This window comes from Buteo buteo, chromosome Z (assembly GCF_964188355.1).
Source record: "Buteo buteo chromosome Z, bButBut1.hap1.1, whole genome shotgun sequence".
Lineage (NCBI taxonomy): Eukaryota > Metazoa > Chordata > Aves > Accipitriformes > Accipitridae > Buteo > Buteo buteo.
This window is the reverse complement of record NC_134204.1, coordinates 36,084,186-36,097,238: the sequence shown is the minus strand read 5'-3', so window position 1 is coordinate 36,097,238 and position 13,053 is coordinate 36,084,186. Positions and strand designations below refer to the sequence as shown.

General features: G+C 39.9%; 2 protein-coding genes across 7 annotated transcripts in view; both read left to right on the top strand.

Moving 5' to 3' along the window:
* The first annotated feature begins 173 nt into the window (after positions 1 to 173).
* The window catches only part of ZDHHC21 (zDHHC palmitoyltransferase 21), a 53,256-nt gene continuing 40,376 nt past the window's right edge, over positions 174 to 13,053 (top strand). For 2 of the 6 annotated variants that reach the window (XM_075020685.1, XM_075020684.1), the window contains exons 1-2: positions 177 to 1,281; positions 11,253 to 11,494. The gene's annotated coding sequence lies outside the window, so the exon portion shown is untranslated. Of the gene's footprint in view, positions 1,282 to 11,252; positions 11,495 to 13,053 lie in introns of all 6 variants that reach the window. The other 4 variants (XM_075020688.1, XM_075020687.1, XM_075020683.1 and 1 more) reach the window with 3 other exon arrangements.
* Positions 3,590 to 9,328, top strand: CER1 (cerberus 1, DAN family BMP antagonist). Its single transcript, XM_075020689.1, has 2 exons — positions 3,590 to 6,081; positions 7,495 to 9,328. The coding sequence occupies exons 1-2, from the start codon at positions 5,554 to 5,556 to the stop codon at positions 7,786 to 7,788; spliced, it is 822 nt and encodes a 273-aa protein (XP_074876790.1). The 5' UTR covers positions 3,590 to 5,553; the 3' UTR covers positions 7,789 to 9,328.

Here is a 13,053-nt window from a genome sequence, read left to right as displayed (position 1 = left end):
CAAGCAAATATACAAGAGGAAAGATGAATTCAAGAAAGACTGTCAGTCCATAAAATTGAGTTTTAATATGATTCTTGATTTAAAGGAGAATGTAAAAAAACAGTCACTGTCCCTCAGTAACCTCAGCCATCTTCACAGAAGAGATACAGATGTCAGTTCTCCTCTCATTACCCTTTAAGAAGCTATGCTGCTTGTAATATGGAGAACTCTGCTACTCTAATTCCATTGCTTAACTACCATCCTCTACATCAGTACATAAGCAGTATAAGGTTAGAAGACAAGAACACAATAGTGTTTGTTTGTTTATTTTTATAGCATTGAGATAATGTATTGTTTTCAGTTAGAAGTAGTCCTAATGAATAGGAATCTGGTATCTGAAGTACTGGATATAAGCAAAAGAAGCAAAAGAATATAATTTTATTCACGCAGATGAAATTTTCAGGTAAGTCTAAACATATTTTTACTTTAACAAAAGAAACCTTATCTGCATCTTCTTCCTTGGATTACGTTACAAATATTTTCTTGGTGTTGTCAAACTCTTCAGTGAATCACCACTGTTCTCTGAAATTATTCACAGCAATCTGAGAACCATGTGTCTTGCTGAAGACTGAAATGTCTCTTTGACCAGAATCTTTCTGCCCTGGCTCACTCTCCTACAGCTTAACAACCTGCAGCAATCAAGCACATACCCAACATAGCTCCTCAGGCTGGGTTTGGAATTGAGTACATTCTCAAGTAGGCAGTACATACGTGCCAGTACCATTCAGGAGATGCTTCAGGAGGTAGACACCTGTCCAAAATCTACCAGCCTGACAATTATAGTAGCGAGAAAACCACCCAGTGCATCACGTGTACATACCTACAGCCATGAGAACATCTGCCAATGCACATAAAAGGACACCTATCCTAGCCCTGCTGGACACACACGCGAACATTTTCAAGTGTGAGCATCTACATTTTGGCAGCAGTTTCAAACTTAAGACTGTTCTCAGTTCTGTGGCTACAACACAGATAAAAGAAACAGAGAAATGTGAACAGAAGGGTATAAATGAGTGAAGAAACTGCAACAGAGGACTTGAAACTGAATAGCAAAGGGAGGAATTCATGATGTACAGTATCTAAGGTTGAAGGTACAAAACTAAACAGATTTATTGTCTGTTCTTTCCTATCATACCTTGTAAAAAGCCTTCTGGCTTTGTAATTATAACTTTCCCGTGAGGCCTGTATGTGATCTGTTTCCCTGAAGCTCAGTAAAACAAAGACCACAGATGGCTTCCTTTGGTAAGTACAATAATTGGAGAATAAACTGCATAGTGCTATTTCATTAGTTCTGAGGTCTTCATATGGGTTCTGTAGAAGATATATCTGGATACAAGTTTGTCTACATAGGATATGTTTTGAAAATGACAGGATGTTGAATTGGGCTGTAATATATAAAATCCATTTTAATGATTTAATCATCAATCATGCTATGATGACACTATTTAGCTCAACAGAAGGCAAGTAATTCAAGCACTGCCTAAGAATTATTTTTAGGCATCAACTGGCAGTGTAACTAATTACTCAGTTTATGTCCATAATGACTGAATAAACTCCGGCTCTGAAACAAATGAATAATACTTTGCATTTGCATAGCACTTGTCATCTATAGACCTGACAGTTTTAAAAGGATGGGCAAACATTCACAGTGACTATTTCTAGTGAAAACAGAATGTCCCGAATAAATTGCTACTATGAAGGCAAATCAAAGCCTGCTTGAAAGACACTGCTACATTTAGCCACAAGATTTAACAACCAAAATACAGTGAAAACATGTGCTATGCTTATATGAAAGGGTAATCAGGCAGGAAAACAAGTTTTTATAAAAGATACAGCACTGCTTTTTGTAGAAATCTGAGATTAGCTGTATTTGGAACATAATGATTATGTGCCCAGTCCAATCTCTGTTGTCAATTATTAGCCTATGCAGTTGATGTCACCTCAAAGAGAGTTATAAATACTTACTATTTTTAACTTCAGAATGATTCTCCAAACTCGCTGTCCGTGCTGGGATGCCTTCCCATAATGCAGGCAGGCTCCTGGCTGAGCTGAGGGGCTGAGGATAGATCTACTACTACCTGTGCATGGTTATACAGGCAGCTGACTCCAGAACAGGTTTAGACAGTATGTAAATATAGAACAAACTGTGATGTACCAGGTCCTGTATCTTACCAACTTTGTCTCTTGGAAAGCTGCCACAGCTTACTGTCATAGACATGAAGGAACAGTATTAGACTGGCCTCGCAGAATCAGAGCTGGCATGCTGCTTTTGGCTCTCAGCAGATCTTAGCTAAAGCCATCCAAAAAACCCCATGAACTAGAACTGGCTTGACCTAGAGGAGAAGAGAGCTCTGTTTTCTGCCTTTGGGTTGCAGATTGGCTTGCGGAGTGACTTGCTGACATGGCTTTGCTTCAGTCTTCTTTCCTACGCTTCTGTAAATAGTATTTTGTGCTTTTACATCTGAAGCCCTCTAAGGCAGTCCTGCTGCATGTTACAGGGTAGAACAGTACGTACCATGAATGGATCCTGACCTTGAACAGTTTTTTTCCAGTGCCACTGCACTGCAAATGTAACACTAGCAGCTTAACATCTATACATATATGCCAATACTAAGGTTTTTATACACTCCTTGTTAATATTTGCACTGCACCAATAACCCAGACCAGTTTAGTTTAGACAGAAGGGTCTGGACAGCCCAATCGTTCCAGTACTACCATTTACTTAATTTTTATCTGTGCATTGACAGAGACATCCTTAAATCATTTGTACCATATTTGCTGCTTGCAACATGATTTATTCTTTATGAAGAACTGCAGAAAGAACCCTCTGTAAACAGCAGTAATAAAATGATATTGCTCATACTCTTGCTACAAAGAAAGGAACCCTCCAGCAGAAACTCACATGCTACCTGGGCACCAAACCATGCCTCAGGCACATCAGATAAGAAGGGCAAAATACACCTGTAGACATACACATACCTTTTTTTTTCTTTCAGGGCAGGCTGGGGTAAAATTTAACTGAGACTTAAAAGCCTTTTTTCTTTTACCTTGAAGGTGGTGGGATTTTTTAAGGAGGCTTTGAGGGGAGGTAAATTGGGCCTTTCAGGCATTGAGTTTTCAATTTTGTAAACATTCTTTTGAGTAATTTAATGCCATTTTGCTTATATGGATAAAGTTGAATACAGACATTACAGGATCAAGACCACAGCTGGAACTTTTAAAGAGAAAGAGCTGGTATACCACTGGTCTAGACTTAGAGAAAAGGCACTTCCTGGCAAAGGAACTGAAAAATAGCTGAAACAGACAAAAGGAAACAGAAAGAACACTTCTGTTGTGTTGTTATAATCCAGACAGAATCATCTTTAAATTGTTTTAGTTAGATTTGTATTTTTAAATTCTGAAGCAAAGAGCTGCAAAAATGTATGTTGCTTCAAACAATCAAATCTTATGTTTGAAAGACATTGCCAAATGTCTTTCAGACCATTCTGTGTCAGTATAATACAATACATAGATCTGAGTATCACCCGTGTCTTGTAACAATCTAAGCAACTAAAATGAAGAGGAAAAAAAGAAGGAAAACTCAAAATGTAATACCCTTATCTTTGCTGAATAATTTTGAATGACTGCTACCAACACAAACCAGATACAAAGAATTTTAGTTCCAAAGGTCAACTGCTTCAGTTCAACTCGTTGGCCAATAAAGATAGGATGTGAGGATTCGAACTGCACTTCTAGGCTACTTAATTATCTACCATCAAATTGACTCATTATTGCTCCACCTTAATGCTGCACATGCTTGTGTAAATATGATGCAAGGACTTTTTGCACACACCCATCACAGCAGTTCTTGTTGCAGATGCCAATATTTTCTGATTTCATTAATGATAATTGTGGGAGAATCTGCCCTCCCAGGGCACACCTGAGACTTCAGGAAGCCACAAAACCAGTGGCAGAATTAAGTTGCTTTCGGCTGAAATTACAAAGCAATAAAGCTTGTGCTTGACGGCTGTGCTTCCCTCAATGAGATCATCCCACCGAGGTCAAGGCACAAATACACTCTAATGTTGGTGTGTGAACCCCATTCTTGCTGGAGTTCCCCCTCTTCTGTCTCAGGATCACAACAAATTTTAACTTAAGTGAATTATGCAGTATGGAAAAGCTCTAGATCTCCACCAGCTTTGTGCTAAAGTTGTAAGTCAGTGCCTCACAAGGCTGTTGCTAGGCAATTAGTTTACTTCAGTTATCAGGCAATAAAGTAATTCCCTGGAAATGAAAGTCAAATAACTCCATACATCTAGTACAGACCACCTAAGTTTACAAGAATAGTGAACAGATTAGCTACAAACTTAAGAGCCTATTAATACATGCTTTCTGGTAGAAACAGGAGTGTCTAGAGATTAGAGTACCTAAGTGGCAAATTATCTGAAGCAGAATTTCCTTACGGTATTTTCAGATTAGGATCAATGTTTGCAATGTTTATTGAAAATATCTCTTCCTTCTCCCAACACTTTCCTCTGTATGATGTTCTATCAGATTATTTTTTTCTCACATGTTGCACGGCATGATAATTTTACAAAAGATGCCTGCAGTTTAGGGTCTAGCAGTCTTTAGATATTTCTATTGAGACACTGATGTCTAGAACTATAAAATATGTCAGCTCTAACATGTTTTGCTTAAATCCTCATTTTGTTTACCAACTTTATAGGATGTCTGTAGTAGCTTTGATGCCTGAACAGGCTGTAGCAGTGTTAGTTAATCTTTGAGAATCTGGGGTGCAGAGTTTCTTCACCCTGGGACCTTTTATTCTGGGCTAGAGATACGTCTGCACTCCAGCAGCTGCAAACTTGCTGTGAAGGAGGTGAATCAAGGGCCAGTGCTCTCTGCCAGATTACTCCAGGTGTGTGAGCACCAGTCTGCTAGTTTGCAGTGCTGCTGCTGCAGGCCTTGGGTCGTATCCCAAATCTGAGAGACCAAAATTAGCTCAGCTTTTGAAAACATGGTCCAATTTGACGTCTCCAGATCCAGCTTCATGTTTTAGCAAACTTTAATCAGCTTGCCTTTTCCTGTTGTGATGAAATAACACTCCCTGTTTTGACAGTCTCTGGCTTTGTGGAATGGTAAGTCAAAATAAACAACGAAGACCACATTGAACATGCTAATACACAACCCTAAATGTTTCCTTAATTCCTAGGCCTAAACTAGACAGCTTATCCAAACATCTCTTCCTGTTGACTCCTTCTGTCCCCCACACCATCCTGGGTTACTAGATTTTAGATAGGAACTTCTAATACACATAATCCAGATTGAAAGCAGAGTTTCCTTAGCACAAACTCCCCTATCATAATTGTAATCTACAGTAAATGAATGCAATTAGGCACACCAGGGTCTCCCTGAGCCCCCGTCTCCTCTGCACACGGACAGCAGCCATAAATTGACACCAGGCTCTCGTATAAAGCTAGCACACTACGTTTACTGCAATAGCAGCAGGTCTACAGGGCTGCACTTTACAGGATCATGCCACTGCTTCTCCTTCAGCTGCTAGTGCTCTCATGTCTTGGAGCCACAGAGCCACAGGGAGATTCACCGCAAAGAAAAAGCAGAAGGCCATTTCAGCACCTTTTCTATCTGAACAAAAATCTGCTTGGAAGTCAGCGTTTTCATGAGCTGGTAGGGGAAAACCCAGTAGGTGTTGAGGAAACACTGGGAGAACCAAGCTTTTTCGTAGCAATTCCTCAGACGGCATCCGAAAGTGAGAAGCAAGAGGAGAAAAAGATGTCCAGATTCATCCTTCCCAATGCAGAACTCCATGCAGACCAAGACCTGAGAACCTGGGCAGCACCCAGAGAGATCTCTCCTGTGGAAAACTTCTCACCATCCCACTATTCCAGCAAGAGGGAGGCTGAACCTCCCTATAGAAAAGATGCCAAGAAATTTTGGGACCACTTCATGTTAAAGAAAAATTCTGCGTCTGAAGAGGTTGTCCTGCCAATCAAGACCAATGAAATGCACCAAGAAAACTGCAGAACCCTGCCTTTTTCCCAGGTAAGAACAGGTGTCCAAGATCAATAAATGTGTATTTTCCCCTGCTTCTTGTAATCAGCAACTAAAGACACATGGGTTATTTCATTTGCTAAGTCATAGGGTTGCTTCAGAACACTCACACACAATATGTGGCTGAAAAACACAGCTAAAAAGGCTGAAAAAGCTTTAGTCTGATGAGGCAAACTGCTAAACTGCAGCACTGGAAAGCCACACATTCAATTTTCAGAGAGTTATTTATTCTTTTTATGTAAAGATGCTCTGACCTAGCCTGATCAAGCAGGGCAGTAGTGAGTAATCATCTATTCAATGAATATACATGTAAATAGCTTGTATACATGAATCACCTTTATATATATATATATGTATACACATATACACAGATGCACATATACAAGGAGTCCCAGGGCAAGTATTTACAGGAGAAGCTGGTTGCTTTCTTACAGCTAAGCAAGGATTCCTTTCTGCTGTACTAATTGGAAGACTGATGCATACATCTAATTCTGTGCTAAGAATGCTGGAGAACTGCTAAATTGTCCCATGCACAGAAAAAGCCATTGTGTCATATCATAAAATCAAGACAAGCGAATAGTATAGATAAAAGTGCTGTATTCCTCGTAAGGTAACATGTATTCTCAGTGTTTCTGTAATCACAGTCTGTCAAGGATGGTGTGTTTTCACACCTCTCACTAAATTTATTTCACTGGCGGACATATGGAAATATAGGTGTGGCCTAGAGACTTGTACCATTTTACTTTTTGTGCCATGTAATATGGCAAGGTTTCTCCAGGATGGCTGCAGTTATGCCAATATAAAAGTGCTAAGTCCAGTCTAGCTTTTTATGGCTTGGGAGTTCACATAGGTGCTCCTGATACAAGGAATTGTTATTCTTGTAAACCAAGAGATTACAGAACTTCTGTTGCACTTTTAGGATTTTCATTAAAAAAACCTTCTAAGGAACATTATGCCTCTTCCACATGGAGACAAATCTTCAAGGTTACAGTTGAGCCTAGCTTGTGGTTTATATAAAAGAATGTCAGGCCAAAATGATGTTTTAAGTCCTGCTAAGTGGGTAAGACTGCTTAACCATGTCAGAAATGTAGAAATGAAAGAGCAATTAAAAGGTAAACGTGACAAACCCACCTATCTGATTTTCAGCTCACAAAGGCTCTGATTGAAGCAGGTTTTGCCTTCATTATTCAATCTAAGAATTGCCCATAGGAGTGCTAAAGTTTGCTTTTTAAAGCACTTATGTTTTACCACTTGCTTGACATAAAAAATAAACTTGTTTAAAGTCATTGTTCTGAGAAGAAAAAATACAGTATTTTGGTGGTTTGGGTTTTTTGCCTTCATGCCTTCTAGCAAAGTCCATGGGCCATTCATGTACCAGAAACTTCAAACTGCTTTCTGTTTCAGGTTGTTACTCATGAGAGCTGTGAGAAGGTGATGGTACAGAATAATCTGTGTTTTGGAAAATGTAGTTCCTTTCATGTTCCTGGTCCAGAAGATCGTCTTTATACCTTTTGTTCTCATTGCTTGCCCAGCAAGTTCTCCATGAAGCGCCTGGATCTCAACTGCACCAGTTCTGTGCTAGTGGTCAAAGAAGTCATGATTGTAGAAGAGTGTAAATGTGAGACTCCGAAGATTAAAGACCCTGCGATTGGATCTCTACTGTCAGACTTGCATGCAAATGTACATGAGCACAATTAACCTGTGCAAAGTACCTCTTAACTGCTTGATCATAAGGATTTGCCACTGAAAAAAACCCAACAAATAAAGCTTTCATCACACTGGCACACAAAAATATTAAAGATGTAGACTTTCTACTTGAACTGCTTCTCTGCTTCAACAATAATTTTACCTAAAATGTAACAGATGTTTCCCTGCAGCTGTTAAAGAAATGCTGGACTTATGTGTAGAGTTCTTACTTTAACAAGGGAAACCTTTAAAAAATTTTCCACCTTTCCTATCATTGTTTCTAGGATGTTAGTAAACAACAGCTAAAGAGCTAGCATGATTTATCTGTGCAAAAACCTAATGTATTGGCTGGTTTACATTTCCTTGGCTTGCAGGGACTGCCAATATAGCTGTATTGGCAACACAGATGCAGCTTTAGTCTCTTCCTTGCAAAAACAGGTCTACTTTTACATCAAGATAGTAGCTGGAGAGTGTAAAATATAAATAGACATAAGGCAGATAGAAAGCTGTGACTAGTTAAGGTCATTCTGATTGCTCCCAGCTGGAGTTCAGTTCCCATTGAAAACTAATATACCTCACAATTTACACACTTTGTGGTTGCAAAGGATATTTTGCCATAGAAACCACTTACTCTCCTTCTACACACCTGCATTTGCTCTGCACATTTTTTAACTGAAAGTCTTACATAGTAGAAGGAGAAAAAAAATAGAAAAAAATGCATACTTCCACAAAAAACATCACAAATGAATGATTATTATTATTTAAATTCACTGTGGAAAGACAATGCATGTTTTCAGTTTGATGAATTATAACATTGTCAGTGACTCCAAGATAAAGTTTAAGTAATGTTCTCAACACCTAAACTAAAGCAGAAAGGCATTTGTATGACAGAAAATCTGCAGAAGGATTTTATTAGCATGTCAATACCTGTATAGCTTTATAGGAACAGCCGAGAAAACCCTCTGCTAGGAAAGGTCTGAGTCTAGTGCTAGCCAGCACAGCACCAGTGGCTATTAGCCGAACTGCTGGCTTCTCTGCTCTCTCCAGCTGCTTCTCCCTGGATTTGTTTTGCAGACCTGGCACACCAGACAGTCATCAGCTTCCAGCAACTAGACTTCAGCCTATTTCTAACCCAGCTCCTTCAGTGCTCTGGGAATCTGCTCTGCTGCTATTGCCAAACTCTCAGACCTGGGCCCTTGTTAAACTATCCACTGCTCTTTTGGGGGGTATTGGAAATCAGTATTGATACAGCTGGTCAATTCCAGGGTTGGGTAAATGATTCCTTGTATTTGAACTGCACTGTGATCCCAAGTGTCTTAATACCCTGTCAAAAAATACGTTCAGCATGGCTTTGGAGTGCAAGGCCCATGTTTAATATTTACTGAAAATTGCATCTGAATGGTATTCGGATACTGGATCTGAACTGCTGCAATAGCTGAGTGCTTCTGCAGGTCACTTGCAGTGAGCCAACTGAAGATTAGTATATAGTTATCTTTCATTATATATAAACCTGTTTTTAAATAATAAAAATTGTTTACTAAAACTGAACAAAGCCTCCTCTCTATCCCTTTACACTAAGGACTGATGTGCAAACTGTGTATGGCTGTTTGGATATTATGGCAGGATATATAATGTCATTCCAAGTAACAAGCTGTCAAGGTCTTATCATCCTTGTATTGAATGCAATAAAGCAAATACTTATTTTAACTTAATATTTATTCTAGCTTTATAATGCTGATTGATATTCTCAGGATGCTAGTGCAATGAACTAGCACCCAGATTCAGAAATTTATCTTCAACATGTTAGGCTGCATTCAGCATGAATGGACTCAGGTTATGAACAAAGAAAGAAAATGTTTTCTAACAGGCAAAGTAGAGCCAGCTAGCAACCGTATAGTTTCAGAGAACAAAGTAATTCTTTATGGCTCATGCTTTTTCCAGTAGAGATTCCTCTTCACGGGGCATGTCCAATTGCACAATCAGCCCTAATGACTGGTGTTTTGTTAAAGCATGCTGTATGCAAGTGGAAAAGCTAAGAAACAATTCCCCGCCTTACCAGCACCTTATCAAATCTTTGTGAGTTATTGTGGATGATGAGTAGTGTTCATTTTTAATCAAGCCTAAGGAAGAAAAGCACACAAAGCGTCAAAGTTCCCAACTTTTTTCTCTTTATTTCCAACTTTATTTTTTAATCTGAAAAAGCTAAATCTTCTGAGGCTTCTAACCACTGATGTTTTAAAGCTGTGTGAATATATAAGAACGTTTGTCTGCATTTGCTTTTTTTCTGAAATGCAGGTATGGTTTAGGTTTGATACTTGCAGACAACCACTTGAAGTTAGGACCTACATACACTCCCAGTAAGATCACAAGTCAATTAAGAAGAAAAATCTTCCAGTCTTGTGATTTTGACATGACTGACTGCTAAACTGTGACTTTTGCACATAAGGATGGCAGAACTGAAGTTGTATTGTGGACTGTAAAGTATTCAGACTAATTTTTAAAGGTCCTTCTGTGTGCTGAAGCATTGTTGCAGTCAAAGAAAGCTATTCATGTAAGGAGTTTGCAGCACCAGATTCTTAGTGTGAATTTGCACAGCTTAAAAGTAGGTGAAAAGAGGTAATGACAGCTGTAGTAATTGCTAATTAGATTAGTGCTGTAGGTTTTTTGGATGAATGTTTAATTAACCTAGCAATGACTGGTTGCATGTAATTAGCACAGTATTCTGCAAAATCAAGAATGTGTTAATTGGATCAGATCTCCCAGCCTTTAAAAAGTCTGTATTAGGACTGTTGTGCCCAGGGGCTAACAGGGTTTTGCTTTCTCTTGGCACAACTATGATGGCCGCTACTAGTGTAATGATGTGGGTCAGAAAGGTGAGGGGCGTGATCTGTATCACTATATGGATGCTTCCAGTAGTAATGCTGTTACAGCAGCAAACCTGCATGACTTGAATTTAGCTGTGCCCATTCAGAGGTGCATGCTTTCTGTAATGAAAGCTTTTCCAGTGTAACTATGCTTACAATGGAAGTGCTGTTAATGTGATCTCTTCTATTTCAGAGCACTCCTTGTATAAACCTTTCTTACATGAACAAGATCGAGCCATAGTTGCAGAGCTCTCTGAAAATTCAGCTCAATCCCTTCTCCCATTTTATTTGACGTAATGCCTCTTTTCCAAATGGGTGTGCTTTACCTTGAAAATAATCAAAGAGAAGTGATGTTTATTCTAATTGCTTAAGCAAAATAAATCTTCAGTACAGGCTATTCCCTTAAATAAGGATTTTATGCAACTGGCTTTAATGCCTGTAACTACATCAAATTTGTATCAAATTCTGTGCAACCATATAGTCCAGGGAAAAGTCTCTGAAGTTACCCTCGGTACTTCATAATGTGCGTGGTACTTTGTTCACCATTTATGAAATATTCACAGCAGACCTCATGGCTGTCAGCTAACACGCTTTATCATGTTTTACTGACAGGTGGTGAAATCTCTTGTGGTACTTTCTCCTAAATGTACTTTCTCCTTGCTGCAATAGCAAGATGATGGGATTCCCTACTCAGAGAGAAGCTCCCCGGCAGTCCCTACAGCTGCATAATCACATCATATCTAGGAGCACGTGCTGCGCAGGATGGTGCATGTGAAGAGGTGTGGGGTTGAGGCTACCTCAGGTCCTCCATCAGGCAGCTTGCCAGTGGAAACAGGAAGCATTGATAGCGAACCGTAAGTATTTTGCATTTGCTGTTTTGCTAAACCTAACTCCTTGAATATCTGGTATGCAGCCACCAACATCAGCTCCCCTGAAATCTCTCCCTGACAGAATGGGGATGAGAAGACTCTGTAGTTGGCCCACTGCAAGAACATTGATAAAAATGTTAATTGTCCACACTGAGAACTGTTTGCAGTGCCTTGTGCTCCATGGCGCCAGCAAAATGCACTTCAACTTGAAAAACAAAAATGGACCAAAAGCTAAAATGAATAATAATAAGAAAAGTCAGGCCCAGACTTATATTTCTCTAAGGCCTCTTCTGAGGCATTTTCGTTTTGCTGGCTTAGGGTACCGCTATTACCAGCCATTTAGTCTGATGTTCTGCTGGTGGCTGCAGCCTGCAGTCAAGGTGTTCAAACAGAGCATGCGTGTACCTAAGCTGCCCTTCTGAACAAGGTGGTATCTCAGCTTAACCCTCTGCTGAAGCTGGTTCAAGCTCCTCACACCGGAACAGATACAGAAGCATTCAAGCAGTCTGCCACCCTGCCTGGACTTCAGACAGCAACTCCTGGAGGGAGAGAGGCGTTAGAAGAGCTAATGCTAGGACACCTGCAGCTGGACTTTATCTGAGCAGAGCTTCTCGCACCATTGAAGTGCCTTGGATGGAAATTAACTCCCTCGGTTAGACTACTGCCTGGTCTAGCTTAGCTCCCATGTAACCTATCTGGGCTGGGGGATCAGGAGATTTCACCATCCCTACGGCTGAGGCAGACAGATCAGAAAACTTATGTTGCCTTTGATTTTTCTGGCCATCAGGTCAGAGAGAAAATGGACCCTGAGAGACATCTGCCTTTACTTTAACGTCTATTGCCTCATCCTCAGTACGTGACATTGTGACTGACAAAACTTTTGGGCCAGGACAGGTTTTGTTCCAGCACAGCATGTCATTAACAGAGACCTCCATTTTCGTGACACGGATCTTCATGACATGAAGAATTTTGCTCCCATTCTAGAGTTAACAAGTGTCTCCTATATATGTCAGTAAGGTTTACAAGGAAGTGAGCAATGCAATGGTGCCGCAGAGAAGAAGTGGCAGTAACAAACTGCACAATTTAGAAGGACCCAGGAAGATGCGTACCATTGAGGAAGCCGATTTCTCAACCCAGGAGCTATCTGTGCACAGACAGCACGCCTTCTGCACATCGATCAAGGGGCACAGTTGGGCTCAGAATGAATCCTGGAAAACAGTTTCATGACGCAAGGGGCTTGTAAGCAGTAAGAATCATGGGAGTCACAGTGCATGCCTCTCTCTTGCATGCGCTCTCCATAACAGAGCATCAGCTGTTACTGCACATGGCTTGATTTTAGCATGCTGATTTAGTATTTACAGAGTGCCAATAAAATTTATAGGATGACAGCTGGTGGCTCCTGTGGTAATTTATAAACAGCAACAACAACACAACACAGACATCAGAAACTCCAAGAGGAATTCTATACTATTGTGCAATATTCAGCACTGAAGAATGTGAGTATTTTTCTGATTTTGCAGACTTTTAATAATCTTTGTGTAATA